The sequence below is a fragment of the Choloepus didactylus genome, chromosome 2 (genome assembly GCF_015220235.1).
Source record: "Choloepus didactylus isolate mChoDid1 chromosome 2, mChoDid1.pri, whole genome shotgun sequence".
Taxonomy (NCBI): Eukaryota; Metazoa; Chordata; class Mammalia; order Pilosa; family Megalonychidae; genus Choloepus; species Choloepus didactylus.
The window spans coordinates 222072966-222095338 of NC_051308.1; the positions used below are offsets into that span (position 1 = coordinate 222072966).

Below are 22373 nucleotides of genomic sequence, written 5' to 3' on the forward strand. Positions count from 1 at the left end.
CTGAGACTTCCCAAATTTTTCTAGTTACCTTGCTCCTGTTTTGTAGGCTTGATCTGGAGAAATTGGGACCTACCACTAACCTCTGTTTTCCGATAGGGTTGCTTATCTTTTCTTCGACATCCTTACCCTCTTTTCTGAGTCCCACTTTCCCTCTTTCCCTCTTAAAACTTGAGCTTTTCCTGGGGGGCTAGGTGGAAAAATGAAAACCAGTTGGCAATTCTGTTCTATCCAATATCCTGTTTGTTTATGTAGACATATTTAATGCATCCTTTCATCTCACCTAGAGCCTTACATGTAGTAGCATACAGCAGTGTTTGTAGGATAACAGTTGGACCTTGGGAAGATGTTTGAAATTATTAAATTTCCCATAACATTGTTCCTTAAGTAGGTGATAGTACATGTGAAAAGGAGAAAAGGGTTCTACTTTGTGACCACAGAAAGAGCCATTTCATGTTGTAGGTCAGTCTCCCTGTTGCTAATTATTTTGCTGTTAGCCATTTTCCCTATTTCTTATTGCTGAAATAAATCACACATGAAGTTTTTGTTTTCTTAAATTTTTCTAGACCTTATGCACATATCCTCTCAGTTCCTGTTTCGGAAACTGCTTACCCTGGGCAGACTCAATACCAGACGCTACAGCAGTCTCAACCTTATGCTGTCTACCCTCAGGCAACCCAAACATATGGACTACCTCCTTTTGGTAAAGTATCCTATTTTACTAGTTTTGAAGAATGTTGATTTTTATCACCCAGAAACTTTTACCCCCAAAAAGCAAGCATGGCTGACCTCAAGAAGCAAAGAGATGGGTTATTCTTTGCAGAGCACCTGTTCAGTTACAGGTGTGGTAGAAGTTGAGTATGCAACTTTCCAATAGTCGGTTTGATACATGTAATATGAAATAATAGCTTTTCAGTACTCATTTGTTTATCTACAAAAATTTAGCTGCTTCCAAGGTACTATGTCTTGACTCTGAAACTTGGAATTCCTAAGTATTTGGAAAATTCTTTGAGGAATTACTATTACTTTGACTTACTTTATACATAGCATGGTACTGTGGAACAATAAATATATTTTGAGGTGGGCAATTTCTTGCTAAACCCAGGTAAAGTCTCCAGATAGAATGTCCCTTATAGTTTATCCTCTTTTTTTTTTTTGCCAGTTTTTTCTTCCCCACCATCAGACTGATCAGACGTTTGCTCTCCTGAACCAAAAAGTCATCTTAGAATGGGGGAAATATATAATTTTTTATAACCTTATCATGTGCATAGGGAGTTTTCTTCATTGGTTTTAGGTATCTTGGACATAAACTATAAATTAGAAGATTTAACAGAAGTCGATTTGAGGGCACTTAATGTCTGCACCAGTTTTTCTATGTGTTTTTAAGTAGACAGATAGAGTGTGCTTTAATGTCCCGTCCCTGCTTTCCTAGAACTGGTGTCAGAAAATTGAGAGAATACTTCATTATTTTTAAATTGAGAGACTATATTATTTTAAAACATGCAATATGTTAAAAAGACATATATCTACACACTTTACTGAACAAGCTGGGAATTAGAAAAATCTTCAGAATGTATCATCACCGATTCTGGATGTATCTTGTTGGTTGCTACATTCCTACTTCTTCTGACTCATTTGGCTAGTCTTTTAAAATATAACAGCTTTCTTACTCTTAAGTTATTAGCCTTCCTTTGTCTCCTGGTGACTGTTAGAAACAAAAATTGGGGGGTTGTGTGTAATGGTAGTGGTAGTTAGTAACATCATGCAAGAAGGGAGAAGAAATTTTCATTTCTCCCATTTTCACATCCTTGCCTCCATGCCTATCAATACCAGCCAATGTACTAAAATCTTCTATTTATGATATATTTAACCACCCAAGACTGAATAGTTCTTTTGGAAGGGGAACCCTTTGTGAATGTGAATTTATTTCCTTTTGTGTATTAAAGGTAATTTTTCAATTGCTAGCTAATAATAGGCCAGCACTTATAAATAAGAATTATTTTCCCATTGTTTTTTACACTCTGTTTTAATTTGAATTCATTATTAGCAAGCCCCAAGCCTCTTATGACATTGTTGAATAGTTGATGATTTCTGCTACTTAATATTAAATAAAACTCCTGTTTTATCTCTGAACTTAATTTATGAGATACCTAAGACACCATGTGCATATAGATCATAGATATTTTGGTATCTTTATCACTGTATTAAAAAAAAGGAAAGAAAGAAAATTCTTTAAAGTAGATATTTCTGTTAAAAAGTTGAAGAAGTAGTGTTTACATTTTGAAGAAATATTGCTAGTAACAAGCTCCCTTAGTAATTTGTTTTCATTTAATATTTGGGGGTGAGGAAACAGGTTTCATAAATTCGTCTATCAGTAATTCAGAGAGATAATCATTAGCTTAATTTGACTTTAAATAATTTGACTTATTAGAGAGAGATTTAGCTTCTTAAAATGGGAATGATGAATATGAAATATTCTCAGAATTTGCAAGGGCAATTATAAAGAAATGTTTGTAATAATTTTTAAAGTGATTGTATTTTTAAAAGTCATTTTCTTGTGTTTAAACGTGGTTTTTGTTTTTAAATGTGTTCACTTAAATATATGTAGTACAATACTTAATTTCCCTTTTTTTTTTTTTTTAAGATTTTGGTACACCTTGTCTTATTGCAGCTTATTTTCAAGTTAGCTAGCCTGCTATTTTATTTCACATGTAAACAGGGCTTCAAAAAATCTCATTGTAATAAATTATCTAATACTTGTTGAGTGTTTACTCTGATAAATTATCTAATATTTATTGAGTGTGTACTGTGCCAAACAGTATGCTAAGAAAAAGTACTTCAGGCTTTACATTATTGTCTTATTTAATCCTTAGAACCATTCTAGGAGGTAAGTAATAGTATTATCCCTTTTTATAGATGAGGAATTGAGGTTTTGAAGGTCTAAGTGACTTGCTCAAGGTCATACAGTTAGTAATATTAGTGAGGATTAGAATTGAACTCAGGTCTGTTTGATTTCAGAGGTGTTCATAAATTTAAATCCATAGCAAAAAAAAAAAAATGGTCTGAGTTCTGTCAGAAATTTGAAAAGCTTCTTCCTCTTGAAGGGGGTGGGGAGACTAGAAGCTGTATCATAAATAATCTTTAAAAGTGGAGGAATGGTGGCCACGTTCTTTTCAGAACTATATAGAAATGGGATGGGCTGGCAGGAATGGATTGGAGGTTTAACTTATAGTGATCTGAAGGAATTATGTATGGAGAAAAGGGTACTCTTTATTTTAGGGGTCCATAAAATATGCCCTTAGCAGTCACTTTCTAACTTCTTTTAAAAGAAGTTTTTAATGTGAAATGGAAATTTGCCAATATGTATTAAGAACCTTAAAAGTAATCATTCATTTCCCTCAGTAAATTTATTTCTGTTATTCTTTCCTATGGAACTAACTAGAAATATAAAGAGAAATTTGCAAACAAAGGTATTCATTACAGCATTATTTATAAAAGCAAAAAATTGGAACAACCTAAATATTGAATAAAAAGATAGGTGTTAAATTGCAGTATGTCCATAGAATGGAAAACTACATAGCCATTATAAATCATATTCTTAAAGAGTATCTAGGGTATTGAGAACACTCAGTGTATTATTAATTGACAAAAAACAGTATGTAAACTCTCCCCCCCAAAAAATCTAATCCTCATTTCGTTTTTAAAAATATGTGTGTAGAGAGTAATTTGGGGAAAAGAAAAGTGAATGATAACAGTACAGGCAATATCAATTTGGTCTTAGTTACCACAACATCGTACAAAGCAAGGACACAGCTCTCCTGTGCATGGGTTTCAGTTAATACAGTGCCATGCAAAAGTGAGGACTCCCTGTATTTATGTTCTATTGTGATGAGACTTTTTTTTCTTTATACTTACTGTATTTTTATAATTTTTTTTAATATACATCCTCTTTCTTTTATAACCAGGAAAAGTAATCAGATTAAGTTACTTAATATTTATAATAGCTAGTCCCAATGATCTGTTGAATCAACAAATCGATATTCTTTCATGGGCTTTTTTCTAGCATTGATGTGTACTTCAATTCCTAACCAAACTAATTTTCTCTGAAGATCTGCTACTGTGATATGTATTACTATAAACTGAACTGCTCAGATTAGTTTGATTAGTAATGTAGTGAAGTATTTGTGCTGAGAAACTTGGGTACAGTTTGTAATAATACCCCAGTGTGGGGCTGCAGGAAGATTAGCTCTCAGGGTCAGACTTCTCTTCCCATTTTTAGACCAGCTGTTGCTCCACCACAGGTCCTTGGTGCTTAATAGCACTTAGGAAGCTTTGTAGTTATAGGCATAGAGCAGTGGGCTAAGAGTCAGGATACAGGGATTTGGTTTCCTCATTTGCTTTGGACACCAGTGCTGCACAGTTGAACCGTTTGGACATGCTAGCTCTTCCCTAGGATTCTGGGAAGGGTGTTGTTAGAGGAAGATATATAATATTTTATTACAGTGTTATAATAAACAGGTTCACCATCCTCAGATTCAGAACCTATTCGGAAAAAGAAAATCACTTTGATTACAATAAATCTGAAAGTTACTGTGGCATTGAAATGGCCATTTTTTACCCCCCCCCCCCCAAAAAAAAACAGGTACATAACCATCTAAAATCATGGCCCTAAATTTCATGTCATAAACTTTTCAAAAGTAACATTCTCAAATATTTTGATTTATATTGTTGAAAATCAGCAGAAGAAGCTTAGCTGTGGCAAACCTGGACATGACGTATTTAAATGATCATGAATTAATGGGCAGGGAGCGGGAAGGGCAGTCCTTCTAATTCATATTAGAGATGTTGATATGCCTCATTGTCCTCAGATTATTTCATGTGGTTAATAGGTGAGAAAAGAATTTGGCATTTTCTTTTTTTTACATCTTAATAGTTTGGAGAAAGACAGCATGTCTTGTTGTTGACCTTTTAAGATTTTCATATCTCCTTTTACTATTCTTAAATTTACTTATCAATAGATTTTACAAATCTGAGTTGCACTGAGATATCTCAGTAAAACAGGAGTACTCATTATCAAAACATTATATTTCCTGTTGCTTGTATTCATGACTATAAATTTGTTATCAGATTAAGGGTAAATAAAATGAGTTACTGTTAAATTTTAAGTCATGGCTGACCTTAGCATTGATTTCTTACCTGAATTGTGCTTGATTGATGAACTTTCTTGGACCTAAATGTCAGCTTCAACTATACTGATCCAGCAACCAGCAACTATTGCCGTCCAAAATATAGTGAACAACTAGGCATTAAGTTTGTTTTTTTTGTTTGTTTGTTTGTTTTTAAATGGGGTATTCTGGGCAAGATTATCACAGAAACTATGGACTAAAGTTCATGAATATTTCCCCATAAATGATATTGTTAGGCTTTCCTGTAGAAGCACCTTACTATCAAATTGTCTTTCAATTCTAACAAGTTTTGTTTCTGATTTCCTAGTTTACTGCAAATTAAAAGGGAAATACTCTAGAGATAGGAGATTGTCAAGAAGTGATAGATCACAGAGAAAAGACAGTGTCATAACTTAAAATTCATAGAACTATAAGTGAGTTCTATTAGTGTTAAGCATACATCACAATATCCTCTGGGGTATCTCAGTATATATATAGCACAGTACAGTATTGATCATTATAACAAGTCTGAAAATCTAAAGGTATGTTCGCTATTTGCTTCCTGCTTAAGGAAGCAGGAACACATACACACACAGGAAAGAGTGCTACCACTCAGGAGCATTGTGATAAAAATAAGATTAAAGTGAAGAGCCAGGATCTCTTTCAGTAAGAGATGGAATGTAGGATAATTTATTTAACCAGTCAGTGAATGCTATTCAGCTGTTAGAGAGAGAGAGAGAGAGCAATGTATATGTTCTAACATGGAAAGATACCTCTCAGAGGTATTACTTGGGAAAAGAAGGTTATGAAATAGTATGTGTAACATCTCATTTTTATTTTTGAAAGGAGAAAAAAAGATTAATAAATACATAGAATAAATTTGGATGACTCTTCTCCAAATTTATTCTGTTAATGGTTTAAGTCTGGATAATGGGATTGTACATGATTTTATTTTTTCAAAATTGCATATTTCTGTAATGTTTTTAATTTATAAAAATAAGCAGGTATTTCTTTCCCAATCAGAAGAAACAAAGATAAAATAACCAGCTTAAGAAGGCAGAGAAAAATTTAATACATTTTAGAAAAATTTGATGCTTATTTAATGGGTAAGTGAATTTTAAACTTATGTGACATGTTTCCTAATTTGACAATGCTGGATAAATTATTTATCACTGTACATGAGTATCAGGCATTCTTTATGATAAACCATCCAGTTGGATGTCAGTAGCTCCTTCTCTGAATTTCCCCCAACCATTGAAATGAACTTAGGGGGTTTGGGCAAGATATTTGTTTCTATTGCCTCATCTCCCAATTCTTTGGAAGTGTGTTTGCTTGTGGTATATTTCAAGTGGGAAAAGCAATCATTTTCTCTTCGAAGCAAATTTATTTTTATTTCAAGATTTAGATTTTAAACTTACTGGCTGATATTTGCAAGCATAACCATGCTCTTCAGTCCTAGTGTATTGTTTGTAATTGGTCCAATTTATCTGATTCAGGTGCATTGTGGCCAGGTATGAAACCTGAAAGTGGTTTAATTCAGACTCCATCTCCAAGTCAACACAATGCTCTTACCTGCACTACAGGGTTAACCACAAGCCAGCCAAGCCCAGCACATTATTCTTATCCCATTCAAGGTAAATAGGCATGGTTGTGTTTTTTTGTTTTTGTTTTTTTTTTTTTTTCAATTGTTGTTGTTATTGGTTTTTTGTTGTTGTTTCTTTTTTTTTTTTTTTTTTCCCAATCTACCTGTATCTCCAAACAAATTGATTGGATAATACAGGAGTTCTGTCTTCTAAAATAGAAGGGATGAGATTTGCATTTGTGCATGCTTTTTCTGTTTGGCAAACCAGTCAAGGAGTGTGGTTCCTAAGTAGTTTAGCCCTTTGAATGTGAGCTGCTTAGTAGAATTGAAGGCTTCCCTTTTGCATGTTGGTATCCAAAAAAACTTTCTGATTTTGCCCTAGTCTGTTCTCTAGTCTGGCACTAGGTCCTATAAATCAACAGAAGACTCCATGGATTACAGCTTTGCTTACTTCAGAGTCAGCAAATTGTGAAGTTCAAATTTTTTTTACTTCTTGGTGAGCATTTCTTTTCCTCAAAAAGTTCAGTTCTGTTTCTACTTTGTGATGAAATGCATAATATTAAAACTACGAACTCTAAACATCTCTGCCTTTCCAAGTTCTTTCTCTAAAAGGTTAGAATTGTGACAGGACTATTAGAGCAAAAAAATACAAATTAAAAAAGCATTATGGAATTAATTCTGCCCCACTCCCCACCCCCTTGTAAATCCAATTTCGGCCATTAGTTTTGGTTCTGTATTGGTTATTAATGGCTGTGTACCTGGCTTCTCATCTGCCTTCTTTGTCCTGATTTCTCCAGCCTTTTGATTTTATTCCTTATAAAATGGATACTAGAGGGATGAAAATACAACAGCAAAGACCTATCTGAGGGAGGCGGGGCAAGATGGCAGACTGGTGAGCTGTAAGTTTTAGTTACTCCTCCAGGAAAGTAGGTAAAAAGCCAGGAACTGCGTGGACTGGACACCACAGAGCAATCTGTCTTTGGGCATACTTCATACAACACTCATGAAAACGTGGAACTGCTGAGATCAGCGAAATCTGTAAGTTTTTGCGGCCAGGGGACCCACGCCCCTCCCTGCCAGGCTCAGTCCTGGGGGAGGAGGGGCTGTCAGCTCCGGGAAGGAGAAGGGAGAACTGCAGTGGCTGCTCTTATCAAAAACTCATTCTACTGATTCAAACTCCAACCATAGATAGACTGAGACCAGACACCAGAGACTCTGAGAGCAGCCAGCCAGCAGAGAGGAGACAGGCATACAAAAAAAACAACACGAAAAACTCCAAAATAAAAGCAGAGGATTTTTCGAGTTCTGGTGAACACAGAAAGGGGAAGGGCGGAGCTCAGGCCTTGAGGCGCATATGCAAATCCCGAAACAAAGCTGATCTCTCTGCCCTGTGCACCTTTCCTTAATGGCCCTGGTTGCTTTGTCTATTAGCATTTCAATAACCCATTAGATCTCTGAGGAGGGCCGTTTTTTTTTTTTTTTTTTTTAAATCCTTTTTGCTTTTTCTAAAACAATTACTCTAAGAAGCTCAATACAGAAAGCTTCAAAGAATTGCAATTTGGGCACGTCAAGTCAAGAGCAGAACTAAGAGAGCTCTGAGACAAAAGGCAATAATCCAGTGGCTGAGAAAATTCACTAAACAACACAACTTCCCAAGAAAAGGGGGGTGTCTGCTCACAGCCACCATCCTGGTGGACAGGAAACACTCCTGCCCATCGCCAGCCCCATAGCCCAGAGCTGCCCCAGACAACCCAGTGTGACGGAAGTGCTTCAAATAACAGGCACACACCACAAAACTGGGCGTGGACATTAGCCTTCCCTGCAACCTCAGCTGAATGTCCCAGAGCTGGGAAGGTGGAGCAGTGTGAATTAACAAAGCCCCATTCAGCCATCATTTGAGTAGACTGGGAGCCTCCCTACACAGCCCAGCAGCCCAGAACTGCCCTGGGGGGACGGCACTCACCTGTGACATAGCACAGTCATCCCTCAACAGAGGACCCGGGGTGCACAGCCTGGAAGAGGGGCCCACTTGCAAGTCTCAGGAGCCATACGCCAATACCAAAGACTTGTGGGTCAGTGGCAGACAAACTGTGGCAGGACTGAACTGAAGGATTAGACTATTGCAGCAGCTTTAAAACTCTAGGATCATCAGGGAGATTTGATTGTTAGGGCCACCCCCCCTCCCCGACTGCCCAGAAACACGCCCCACATACAGGGCAGGCAACACCAACTACACACGCAAGCTTGGTACACCAATTGGGCCCCACAAGACTCACTCCCCCACTCACCAAAAAGGCTAAGCAGGGGAGAACTGGCTTGTGGAGAACAGGTGGCTCGTGGACGCCACCTGCTGGTTAGTTAGAGAAAGTGTACTCCACGAAGCTGTAGATCTGATAAATTAGAGATAAGGACTTCAATAGGTCTACAAACCCTAAAAAAACCCTATCAAGTTCAGCAAATGCCACGAGGCCAAAAACAACAGAAAATTATAAAGCATATGAAAAAACCAGACGATATGGATAACCCAAGCCCAAGCACCCAAATCAAAAGACCAGAAGAGACACAGCACCTAGAGCAGCTACTCAAAGAACTAAAGATGAACAATGAGACCATAGTACGGGATATGAAGGAAATCAAGAAGACCCTAGAAGAGCATAAAGAAGACATTGCAAGACTAAATAAAAAAATGGATGATCTTATGGAAATTAAAGAAACTGTTGACCAAATTAAAAAGATTCTGGACACTCATAGTACAAGACTAGAGGAAGTTGAACAACGAATCAGTGACCTCGAAGATGACAGAATGGAAAATGAAAGCATAAAAGAAAGAATGGGGAAAAAAATTGAAAAACTCGAAATGGACCTCAGGGATATGATAGATAATATGAAACGTCCGAATATAAGACTCATTGGTGTCCCAGAAGGGGAAGAAAAGGGTAAAGGTCTAGGAAGAGTATTCAAAGAAATTGTTGGGGAAAACTTCCCAAATCTTCTAAACAACATAAATACACAAATCATAAATGCTCAGCGAACTCCAAATAGAATAAATCCAAAAAAAACCCACTCCGAGACATATACTGATCACACTGTCAAACATAGAAGAGAAGGAGCAAGTTCTGAAAGCAGCAAGAGAAAAGCAATTCACCACATACAAAGGAAACAGCATAAGACTAAGTAGTGACTACTCAGCAGCCACCATGGAGGCAAGAAGGCAGTGGCACGATATATTTAAAATTCTGAGTGAGAGGAATTTCCAGCCAAGAATACTTTATCCAGCAAAGCTCTCCTTCAAATTTGAGGGAGAGCTTAAATTTTTCACAGACAAAGAAATGCTGAGAGAATTTGCTAACAAGAGACCTGCCCTACTGGAGATACTAAAGGGAGCCCTACAGACAGAGAAACAAAGACAGGACAGAGAGACTTGGAGAAAGGTTCAGTACTAAAGAGATTCGGTATGGGTACAATAAAGGATATTAATAGAGAGAGGGAAAAATATGGCAAACATAATCCAAAGGATAAGATGGCCGATTCAAGAAATGCCTTCACGGTTATAACGTTGAATGTAAATGGATTAAACTCCCCAATTAAAAGATATAGATTCGCAGAATGGGTCAAAAAAATGAACCATCAATATGTTCCATACAAGAGACTCATCTTAGACACAGGGACACAAAGAAACTGAAAGTGAAAGGATGGAAAAAAATATTTCATGCAAGCTACAGCCAAAAGAAAGCAGCTGTAGCAATATTAATCTCAGATAAAATAGACTTCAAATGCAGGGATGTTTTGAGAGACAAAGAAGGCCACTACATACTAATAAAAGGGGCAATTCAGCAAGAAGAAATAACAATCGTAAATGTCTATGCACCCAATCAAGGTGCCACAAAATACATGAGAGAAACACTGGCAAAACTAAAGGAAGCAATTGATGTTTCCACAATAATTGTGGGAGACTTCAACACATCACTCTCTCCTATAGATAGATCAACCAGACAGAAGACCAATAAGGAAATTGAAAACCTAAACAATCTGATAAATGAATTAGATTTAACAGACATCTACAGGACATTACATCCCAAATCACCAGGATACACATACTTTTCTAGTGCTCACGGAACTTTCTCCAGAATAGATCATATGCTGGGACATAAAACAAGCCTCAGTAAATTTAAAAAGATTGAAATTATTCAAAGCACATTCTCTGACCACAATGGAATACAATTAGAAGTCAATAACCATCAGAGACTTAGAAAATTCACAAATACCTGGAGGTTAAACAACACACTCCTAAACAATCAGTGGGTTAAAGAAGAAATAGCAAGAGAAATTGCTAAATATATAGAGACGAATGAAAATGAGAACACAACATACCAAAACCTATGGGATGCAGCAAAAGCAGTGCTAAGGGGGAAATTTATAGCACTAAACGCATATATTAAAAAGGAAGAAAGAGCCAAAATCAAAGAACTAATGGATCAACTGAAGAAGCTAGAAAATGAACAGCAAACCAATCCTAAACCAAGTACAAGAAAAGAAATAACAAGGATTAAAGCAGAAATAAATGACATAGAGAACAAAAAAACAATAGAGAGGATAAATATCACCAAAAGTTGGTTCTTTGAGAAGATCAACAAGATTGACAAGCCCCTAGCTAGACTGACAAAATCAAAAAGAGAGAAGACCCATATAAACAAAATAATGAATGAAAAAGGTGACATAACTGCAGATCCTGAAGAAATTAAAAAAATTATAAGAGGATATTATGAACAACTGTATGGCAACAAACTGGATAATGTAGAAGAAATGGACAATTTCCTGGAAACATATGAACAACCTAGACTGACCAGAGAAGAAATAGAAGACCTCAACCAACCCATCACAAGCAAAGAGATCCAATCAGTCATCAAAAATCTTCCCACAAATAAATGCCCAGGGCCAGATGGCTTCACAGGGGAATTCTACCAAACTTTCCAGAAAGAACTGACACCAATCTTACTCAAACTCTTTCAAAACATTGAAAAAAATGGAACACTACCTAACTCATTTTATGAAGCTAACATCAATCTAATACCAAAACCAGGCAAAGATGCTACAAAAAAAGGAAAACTACCGGCCAGTCTCCCTAATGAATATAGATGCAAAAATCCTCAACAAAATACTTGCAAATCAAATCCAAAGACACATTAAAAAAATCATACACCATGACCAAGTGGGGTTCATTCCAGGCATGCAAGGATGGTTCAACATAAGAAAAACAGTCAGTGTATTACAACACATTAAAAACTCGAAAGGGAAAAATCAATTGATCATCTCCATAGATGCTGAAAAAGCATTTGACAAAATCCAACATCCCTTTTGATAAAAACACTTCAAAAGGTAGGAATTGAAGGAAACTTCCTCAACATGATAAAGAGCATATATGAAAAACCCACAGCCAGCATAGTACTCAATGGTGAGAGACTGAAAGCCTTCCCTCTAAGATCAGGAACAAGACAAGGATGCCCGCTGTCACCACTGTTATTCAACATTGTGCTGGAAGTGCTAGCCAGGGCAATCCGGCAAGACAAAGAAATAAAAGGCATCCAAATTGGAAAAGAAGAAGTAAAACTGTCATTGTTTGCAGATGATATGATCTTATATCTAGAAAACCCTGAGAAATCAACGATACACCTACTAGAGCTAATAAACAAATTTAGCAAAGTAGCGGGATACAAGATTAATGCACATAAGTCAGTAATGTTTCTATATGCTAGAAATGAACAAACTGAAGAGACACTCAAGAAAAAGATACCATTTTCAATAGCAACTAAAAAAATCAAGTACCTAGGAATCAACTTAACCAAAGATGTAAAAGACCTATACAAAGAAAACTACATAACTCTACTAAAAGAAATAGAAGGGGACCTTAAAAGATGGAAAAATATTCCATGTTCATGGATAGGAAGGCTAAATGTCATTAAGATGTCAATTCTACCCAAACTCATCTACAGATTCAATGCAATCCCAATCAAAATTCCAACAACCTACTTTGCAGACTTGGAAAAGCTAGTTATCAAATTTATTTGGAAAGGGAAGATGCCTCGAATTGCTAAAGACACTCTAAAAAAGAAAAACGAAGTGGGAGGACTTACACTCCCTGACTTTGAAGCTTATTATAAAGCCACAGTTGCCAAAACAGCATGGTACTGGCACAAAGATAGACATATAGATCAATGGAATCGAATTGAGAATTCAGAGATAGACCCTCAGATCTATGGCCGACTGATCTTTGATAAGGCCCCCAAAGTCACCGAACTGAGCCATAATGGTCTTTTCAACAAATGGGGCTGGGAGAGTTGGATATCCATATCCAAAAGAATGAAAGAGGACCCCTACCTCACCCCCTACACAAAAATTAACTCAAAATGGACCAAAGATCTCAATATAAAAGAAAGTACCATAAAACTCCTAGAAGATAATGTAGGAAAACATCTTCAAGACCTTGTATTAGGAGGCCACTTCCTAGACTTTACACCCAAAGCACAAGCAACAAAAGAGAAAATAGATAAATGGGAACTCCTCAAGCTTAGAAGTTTCTGCACCTCAAAGGAATTTCTCAAAAAGGTAAAGAGGCAGCCAACTCAATGGGAAAAAATTTTTGGAAACCATGTATCTGACAAAAGACTGATATCTTGCATATACAAAGAAATCCTACAACTCAATGACAATAGTACAGACAGCCCAATTATAAAATGGGCAAAAGATATGAAAAGACAGTTCTCTGAAGAGGAAATACAAATGGCCAAGAAACACATGAAAAAATGTTCAGCTTCACTAGCTATTAGAGAGATGCAAATTAAGACCACAACGAGATACCATCTAACACCGGTTAGAATGGCTGCCATTAAACAAACAGGAAACTACAAATGCTGGAGGGGATGTGGAGAAATTGGAACTCTTATTCATTGTTGGTGGGACTGTATAATGGTTCAGCCACTCTGGAAGTCAGTCTGGCAGTTCCTTAGAAAACTAGATATAGAGCTACCATTCGATCCAGCGATTGCACTTCTCGGTATATATCCGGAAGATCGGAAAGCAGTGACACGAACAGATATCTGCACGCCAATGTTCATAGCAGCATTATTCACAATTGCCAAGAGATGGAAACAACCCAAATGTCCTTCAACAGATGAGTGGATAAATAAAATGTGGTATATACACACGATGGAATACTACGCGGCAGTAAGAAGGAACGATCTGGTGAAACATATGACAACATGGATGAACCTTGAAGACATAATGCTGAGCGAAATAAGCCAGGCACAAAAAGAGAAATATTATATGCTACCACTAATGTGAACTTTGAAAAATGTAAAACAAATGGTTTATAATGTAGAATGTAGGGGAACTAGCAGTAGAGAGCAATTAAGGAAGGGGGAACAATAATCCAAGAAGAACAGATAAGCTATTTAACGTTCTGGGGATGCCCAGAAATGACTATGGTCTGTTAATTTCTGATGGATGTAGTAGGAACAAGTTCACTGAAATGTTGCTATATTATGTAACTTTCTTGGGGTAAAGTAGGAACATGTTGGAAGTTAAGCAGTTATCTTAGGTTAGTTGTCTTTTTCTTACTCCCTTGTTATGGTCTCTTTGAAATGTTCTTTTATTGTATGTTTGTTTTCTTTTTAACTTTTTTTTTCATACAGTTGATTTAAAAAGAAGGGAAAGTTAAAAAAAAAAAAAAAGAAAAAAGACAAACAAGGAAAAAAAAAAAAAGATGTAGTGCCCCCTTGAGGAGCCTGTGGAGAATGCAGGGGTATTCGCCTACCCCACCTCCATGGTTGCTAACATGACCACAGACATAGGGGACTGGTGGTTTGATGGGTTGAGCCCTCTACCATAAGTTTTACCCTTGGGAAGACGGTTGCTGCAAAGGAGAGGCTAGGCCTCCCTGTATTTGTGCCTAAGAGTCTCCTCCTGAATGCCTCTTTGTTGCTCAGATGTGGCCCTCTCTCTCTGGCTAAGCCAACTTGAAAGGTGAAATCACTGCCCTCCCCCCTACGTGGGATCAGACACCCAGGGAAGTGAATCTCCCTGGCAACGTGGAATATGACTCCCGGGGAGGAATGTAGACCCGGCATCGTGGGATGGAGAACATCTTCTTGACCAAAAGGGGGATGTGAAAGGAAATGAAATAAGCTTCAGTGGCAGAGAGATTCCAAAACGAGCCGAGAGATCACTCTGGTGGGCACTCTTACGCACACTTTAGACAACCTTTTTTAGGTTCTAAAGAATTGGGGTAGCTGGTGGTGGATACCTGAAACTATTAAACTACAACCCAGAACCCATGAATCTCGAAGACAATTGTATAAAAATGTAGCTTATGAGGGGTGACAGTGGGATTGGGAATGCCATAAGGACCAAACTCCACTTTGTCTAGTTTATGGATGGATGTGTAGAAAAGTAGGGGAAGGAAACAAACAGACAAAGGTACCCAGTGTTCTTTTTTACTTCAATTGCTCTTTTTCACTCTAATTATTATTCTTGTTATTTTTGTGTGTGTGCTAATGAAGGTGTCAGGGATTGATTTAGGTGATGAATGTACAACTATGTAATGGTACTGTAAACAATCGAAAGTACAATTTGTTTTGTATGACTGCGTGGTATGTGAATATATCTCAATAAAATGATTAAAAAAAAAAAAGACCTATCTGAGGTACTCTTAAGTTATGAATTTTGTTATGAAAGAAAACTTTTGAAGTAGCTTAGATTAAACAAAATACTTTGGATTTCAGTTAAATGATCGAGAACCATGTATCAAATGATTGGGAATCACTTTGTCCAATAGGAACAGAGCTTGTTACTATGTTCCTAAAACCATGCTCTGATCTACTTTTACCTCCTACTGTTTAACAAATCTCCCCTTCTCTTATTTATTTTTCCTTCTTTCTTTCTAAAATGGGAACAAAGCAGGAGGGGAAAAACTCAAGAGCCTGATTTTGTCTGTTTCTCCTCCTCTCCCCATTTGATTTTTCTAGGCCTTTTGGGTTCCACTACAGGCAAATCTGGTAGTCAAGTCCTCCTAAAGAGAAATATCACCTATGTCCACACTTAGGTGGTAAGAGAAGAGCAAGGGCTTCTCTTCTTTGATATTAATAACCCTCTATATAAAGAGCTGTAGAACCACTACTCCTCTGCAGTTGTATTTTAGAGACCTGATGGCTATGCTTACCTCTTCCACCTTGTCAAGCTAGAACTCCCCTTTGGGGTTATTTATAACCCACTGCTTTAAAATCATCATGAAAATACCCTTAAATTTCACTAAATGCTCTTAGTGCAGTTTTTCCTTTTGATCATTTACCCTGGTTTCCCCAATTTTGTTAATAATAATAGTTGCTGGTATTTATTAAGTGCTTAATTTATGTTACTTATGTAATCTTCACAGCAACCTTATGAGAGAAGTATGTTATTAACCCCATTTTACAGATGGGAAACCTAAGGCACAGAAAGATTAAAGACCTGAAGTTAGTAAATAATTAAGTTGCGGTAAACTGGGACAGTTTGTGACTCTAGAGCTTGAGCAAATACCATTTCCTCACACTCTTCTGCCTCTAATTAGGTTATTCCTGCTGCTTGTTTCCTTTTTTCATCTAGACTTAACATTATTTGCTTCCTTGCTTCCTCTTCTTACCTTTAAAATATTTAATGTGAGGCTTTTTGAATTTTCCTTTATTTTTTATTTTCAATACTGAAGTCATAGTAATCAGTATTGACCCTCTCATATTTGAGAATTTATACTAAATTCATTTTTGCTCCCTTTTTCTGGTTATCCTGTTGGCCTGTTTCATTGTTCATTAGCACTTTGGCACAGGATAGAAATTAAGGCAGAAGTTAACCATCAAAGTATCAATTTTAGCCATTTATTCTGAAGAAAAAATTAGAATAAACACAAGTTGAAACAGTTGACTAAAATGAAATGTAGGTGTTATTGGTGAATTTGCATTACCTGGATTCTTCACTATCAATATCACTCATCTTACCTCACTTCTTTTCTCTTTTAGCATAGATAATGAATGTTAGCTATCCAGAGTATCTTTCTCCCCTTTTATTCCACAGTTCCACAGTCAACCCCAGTCATTCCACAGAGTAAAAGCAAGGTCTAATGTGTTGATTGTTTTAAGTGTCAAATGAGCAATGTCTTCTCAACTCACCCCCAAGCATTCTGCAATTGACAGCAGCCTGCCTTCCCTGGGAAAGTTAGGGAAATTATCTCAGAAATCATATTCTACTTCTGGATTGGTCAACTCTGAATTCCAGAAATGATATACTGTAAAACTAAGGCTTGTCTTTAGTTTGTACATCATTGATACAGTAATAAGAAAGGACAGCCCTGCACACTTATGAAAATTCTTTGAATAAATAGATCTGACTTTTTTATATCAATTTTTTCCCAGAGTGTCTGTGACTGTGTGGCCCTGTCTCTGATCATTTCCTTCAATTGAAATGGTTTGAATCATTAAGTAGTATTCAAGTATCAAAATTAATTTCAGCAATATCCAAAATTTTAAAAATTTACTTGTGAATTTTAATGAATGTCTTTGGGCACAAAGATTGTTGGTAACACATAATAGTCTTTCTTTGACTAGGATATTTGTTTTTCGTTAGATATTTTAATCATATTTTTTATTGTGGAATATAACATATATACATAGAAGTAATAACTTTCAAAGTGCAATTTAACAAGTAATTAGCAAATTTCAAAGAATGTTATGGGTTATGGTTCCATAGTTTCAGTTATTTCTTTATTGTGAAATATAATATATATGCAAAAAGGTAATAACTTACAATGTACAATTTAACAAGTAATTATATAGGAAATTTCCAAAAATGTTATGAATTATATAGTACCATAGTTTCAGTTATTTCCTTATTGTGAAATATAACATATATGCAAAAATGTGATATCGTTCAAATTACAATTTAAAAAATAGCTATAGAGCAAATTTCAAAGAATGCTATGGGTTACAGTTCCACCATTTCAGTTCTTTCCTTCTAGCAATTCTAATATTCTAGCAACTAAGAAAAAGAAAATTATATAGAGATTCAGTATTCATAATCCTTTGTTAAATTCCATCTTGGCTGTTGCTACTGCTTCCTATAGTTTTATCACTTTGCCGATCTACAGGGATGTCTAGGCAGTGACCACCCTAACCTGTTCATGCTGAAAAGGGGTGTCAACTTTATGTCTGTTGTAATCTTATTATTTTCACCTTCGCTGCATCCCACAGATTTTGATATGTTGCATTTTCATTTTCATTCGTCTCTAGATAATTGCCAATTTCTCCTACAATTTCTTATTTGACCCACTGATTGTTTAGGAGTGTGTTGTTTACCCTCCATACATTTGTGAAAGATCTGGTTCTTTGGTGGTTATTGATTTCTAATTGCATTCCGTTGTGGTCAGAGAATGTGCTTTGAATAATTTCAGTTTTTTTTAAATTTATTAAGACTTGTTTTGTGCCCCAGCATATGATCTATCCTGGAGAATGTTCCATGGGCACTGGAGAAGAATGTACATTCTGATACTTTGGGATGTAACGATCTGTATATGTCTGTTATGTCTAATTCATTTATCACATTGTTTAGGTTCTCAATTTTCTTATTGGTCCTCTGTCTCGTTCTAGCTATAGAAGAGAGTGGTGTATTGAAGTCTCCCACTATTATAGACATATCTATTGCTCCTTTCAGTTTTGCCAGTGTTTCCCTCATGTACTTTGGAGCTCCTTGATTGGTTGCATAAACATTTCTGATTGTTATTTCTTCTTGGTTAATTGTCCCTTTTATTAATTTATAGTGTCCTTCTTTGTCTCTTATGACATCTTTGCATTTAAAGTCTATTTTGTCTGATATTAGTATAGCTGCCCCTGCTTTCTTTTGGTGGCAGCTTGCATATAATATTTTTTTCCATCCTTTCACTTTCAGTCTCTTTGTGTTGCAGGATCTAAGATTTGTCTCTTGTAAACAGCATTTATCAATGGGTCATACTTTTTAATCCACTCTGCCAATCTGTATCTTTTAATTGGGGAGTTTAATCCATTCTCATTCAAAGTTGTTACTGTGAAAGTTCTTGAACCAGCCTTCTTATCCTTTGGTTTTTAGTGTCAGATCTATTTTTCCTCCTCTCTTTTTTTTTCCTTTAAGTTACCGTTACTAATACTCTTCAGTTCTGTGCCCTTCTCCCTACCTCTCTCTCATTTCTTTTTTTCTCTGCTAGTAGAGCTCCCTTCAGTATGTCTTCAGGGCAGGTCTCTTGTTAACAAATTCTCTCAGCATTTGTTTGTCTGTGAAAATTTTGAACTCCCTCAATTTTGAACAAGAGCTTTGCTGGATAAAGAATTCTTGGCTAGCAATTTTTCTCTTTCAGAATGCTAAATATGTCATACCACTTTCTTGCCTCCATGGTGCTCGCTGAGTATTCAGTACTTAGTTTTATGTTGTTTTCCTTGTATGGTGAATCGCTTCTGTCTTGCTGCTTTCAGAACTTTCTGCATCTCTTCAGCATTTGACAATCTGATCAGTATATGTCTTGGAGTGGGTTTATTTGGATTATTCTATTTGGAGTTTGTTGGGCATGTTTGATTTGCATATTTATGTCATTTAGAAGGGTTGGGAAGTTTTCCCCAAGTATGTCTTGATACACTCTTCCTAGCCTTCTTTTTCCTTCTGAGACACCAGTGATTCCTGTATTTGTTCACTTCATGTTGCCCATCATTTCCCTGAGATGCATTTCAAATTTTTCTATTTTTTTCATCATTTGTTGTTTTGTGCATTCACATTCAATTTCCTTGCTCTCTGGTTCACCTATTCTTTCTTCTGCCTCTTCAAATCTGCTGTGTGCCTCTAGTATATTTCTAATTTGATCAACAGTATCTTTTATTTCCATAAGGTCTGCTATTTTTTAATTTACTCTTCCAAATTCTTCTTTATGCTCTTCTAGAGTCTTCTTGATGTCCTTTATGTCTTAAGCCATCTTGTTGAAGTTGTTTTGGAGATCTGTGTATACTTCTTTAATTAATTGCTTCAAATTTTGTGTCTTCTCCAGCTTTTTAATTTGTTCGTTTGGCTTGTCCCAATGTTCTAGATTCTTCCAGTGCTTTATGATTTTCTATCGTCTTTAGGGCATTTGCTTGTCTTGATAAGGTTATTTTGAGAAATACAGGATTATTTGAGCATTTATATATATAATTTGGCAGAGCTGCAGCTTGCTGGAGTGCAGTTTCCCTATGCTGCCATCAGCTAGCACTTTTGAGCCATCTTTTACTGTCAAGCCAGCCTTCTCCAAACTTTTCCTGTGCCCTGGATGGAATTCAAACCTGGTGGGGATCCAATCAATGCACCAATTCTCTGTATGCACTGGAGACTGCCTGCCTTGGCGATGCAATGTGGGCCCTGTGCAGTTTGGCAGGGAGTTTGTGCAAGGCACCCTCCAGCTCAGATGGGTCTGGTTTCCTGTATGCCATGTGCCTGAGAACCTCTGGGGTGTGGGAGGGATTCCTGATGCCTCCGTATGGTGCCTTCTGTCATCCCCACTTCTTGCCATTGTACATCCCAGACTTCCGTGGGGTGGCAGTAAATGCTGCCTCCTGGTTTCCCTCACAGGAGCTCTCTGCCATACGGCTGTGGGGGATCACCTCCCCAGCTAACTGCCAAGGTAGGTGCATGGGAGAGGAGAACCACTGCTCATTCTCTTGCCCGGCATGCGTCTTGCCACTCCCAGTCCTGGGAGGTCGTCCTGGCTAAACAAACTCACCCCATCCCTCAATGCACAGTCTCTCCACGTTTTTGTCCACATCCCCACCATGTACTGTAGGGGTCCTTCTATGGCTGGTCACACCCTGAAACCACAGTCCCAGGTGTCCTCTGGCCCCTCTCTAGTTTCTTTCGTGGAGGAGAAGCCTGCTCTGTCTAACCCCTCCATTTTCCTGGAAACCCCCCTTATTATTAGATTTTTATTTTTAAGAGTAGTGTTATGTTTATAGAAAAAAGCTACATAGTACAAAGTTTTCATATTATCCCTCCATGCCCATACACAATTTCCCCTATTATTGACAGCTTCATAGTATGGTACATTTGTTACAGTTAATGTACACTATTAATTTAAGTCCATAGTTTATTCAGAGCCCCTTAGCTTTTACCTGATGTCTTTTTTTCCTATTCCAGGTTCCCATCCAGGATACCACATTGCATTTAGTTGTCCTGTCTCTTTAGGCTCCTTTTTGCTCTGCAGTATGACATGTACCTTGTTTTTGAACCTTGAAGTTTTAAGAGTATTGGTCAGGTATTTTGTAGGATGCCCCTACATGTCGGATGTTTTTCTCATGATTAGACTGGGGTTATAGATTTTAGAGAGGAAGATTACACAGGTAAAGTGCCTTTTTCATCACATTATATCAAAGCACATATTATCAACTTGATTTCTGACTGTTGGTGTTGACCTTGATCACCTTCTGAAGTAGTGTTTGTCAGATTTCTCCACTGTAAAGTTACCCGCCCCCCTTTCCATACTGGTACTCTTTGGATGGATGTGACTATGCACAGCCCACACCTAAGGAGTTCAGCTCCCTTTCCCTGAGGGTGGAGCATCTATATAATTTATTTGGAATTCTTCCATGTGGGAGATTTGTCTCTTCTCCCTCATTTATTAATTCATTCAATCATTTATTCATGTCAGTATGGATCCATAGATACTTATTTTATACTTTAGGTTATAATCCAAAGCACTTAATTTTGTTGCTCAAATTGTTCCAGTTTTGGCCATTGGGAGCTCTTTCAGTTGGCTTCTGTATCTATTTTGACATATCCCCATCAGTGTGGGTAGATGATTGTCTTTGAGTACTTCCTGTCTACTTTCTGGCACTACAAGGTGCTCCAGTCTCATCTTGTGTATTTCCCTCTCTAGTCCTGTGAACAGCCATTTCTCCAAGGTGCCCTGGTTCCTTTTATTGGACAGTGGTATTACAAACCAGGATCTGGGCACTAGGTGTACTTGTTGTTACTGTCATTTCTTTTAGGCCCTCAGCTAACAGAGCATAGAAATATATGTGTATATACTAACCCATATATATATATATATATATATATATACACACACACACACATCAATAAATATTTCTATATGTAATTCTTTATCTATATTAAATTTAACCCGAGTTCTCACTGATGTCTCCAGCTCTAATTCATAACCACATGGATCCTATTCTTGCTGACACTTAAATTTCTATGGCAACCATGAGAAATTTTGACAAGATTTTTAAAATGGGACTATTGCACATTTACTACGTTGTTTTACTAAGCTCCTCAAGGGGATGTTTCTTTGTTTTTTTCATGGTTGTAACCCAAAAACACAGAGCAGTACGTGGCACATATTAGGCACTCAGTAAATATTTGATAAATAAGTGGCTGAAAAGTTTGGGTAATGGATGGTGGTAAGAGTAGTATAACATTGTGAACATGATTAACAGCACTGAATTATATATTTGAATTGATTTGAATATATATATTTGAATGTGATTCTCTATTTGAATTATATATTTGAATGTGAAAGTATATGTTTGAATGTGAAGGGGGAATTTTAGGTTGTATATATG

The 22373-nt window shown here is 36.8% G+C and overlaps 1 protein-coding gene across 6 annotated transcripts in view; it reads left to right on the forward strand.

The window, feature by feature from the left end:
• The window catches only part of EYA3 (EYA transcriptional coactivator and phosphatase 3), a 156172-nt gene that overhangs the window by 73401 nt on the left and 60398 nt on the right, over positions 1–22373 (forward strand). For 5 of the 6 annotated variants that reach the window (XR_005215452.1, XM_037828004.1, XM_037828000.1 and 2 more), the window contains 2 exons: positions 564–700; positions 6659–6796. Coding sequence is in view for 5 of the 6 variants with exons in the window: in XM_037828004.1 (XP_037683932.1) it covers positions 564–700; positions 6659–6796 (275 nt within the window). In the remaining variant the exon portion in view is untranslated. The remainder of the gene's footprint in view (positions 1–563; positions 701–6658; positions 6797–22373) is intronic. The other variant, XM_037828003.1, reaches the window with a different exon arrangement.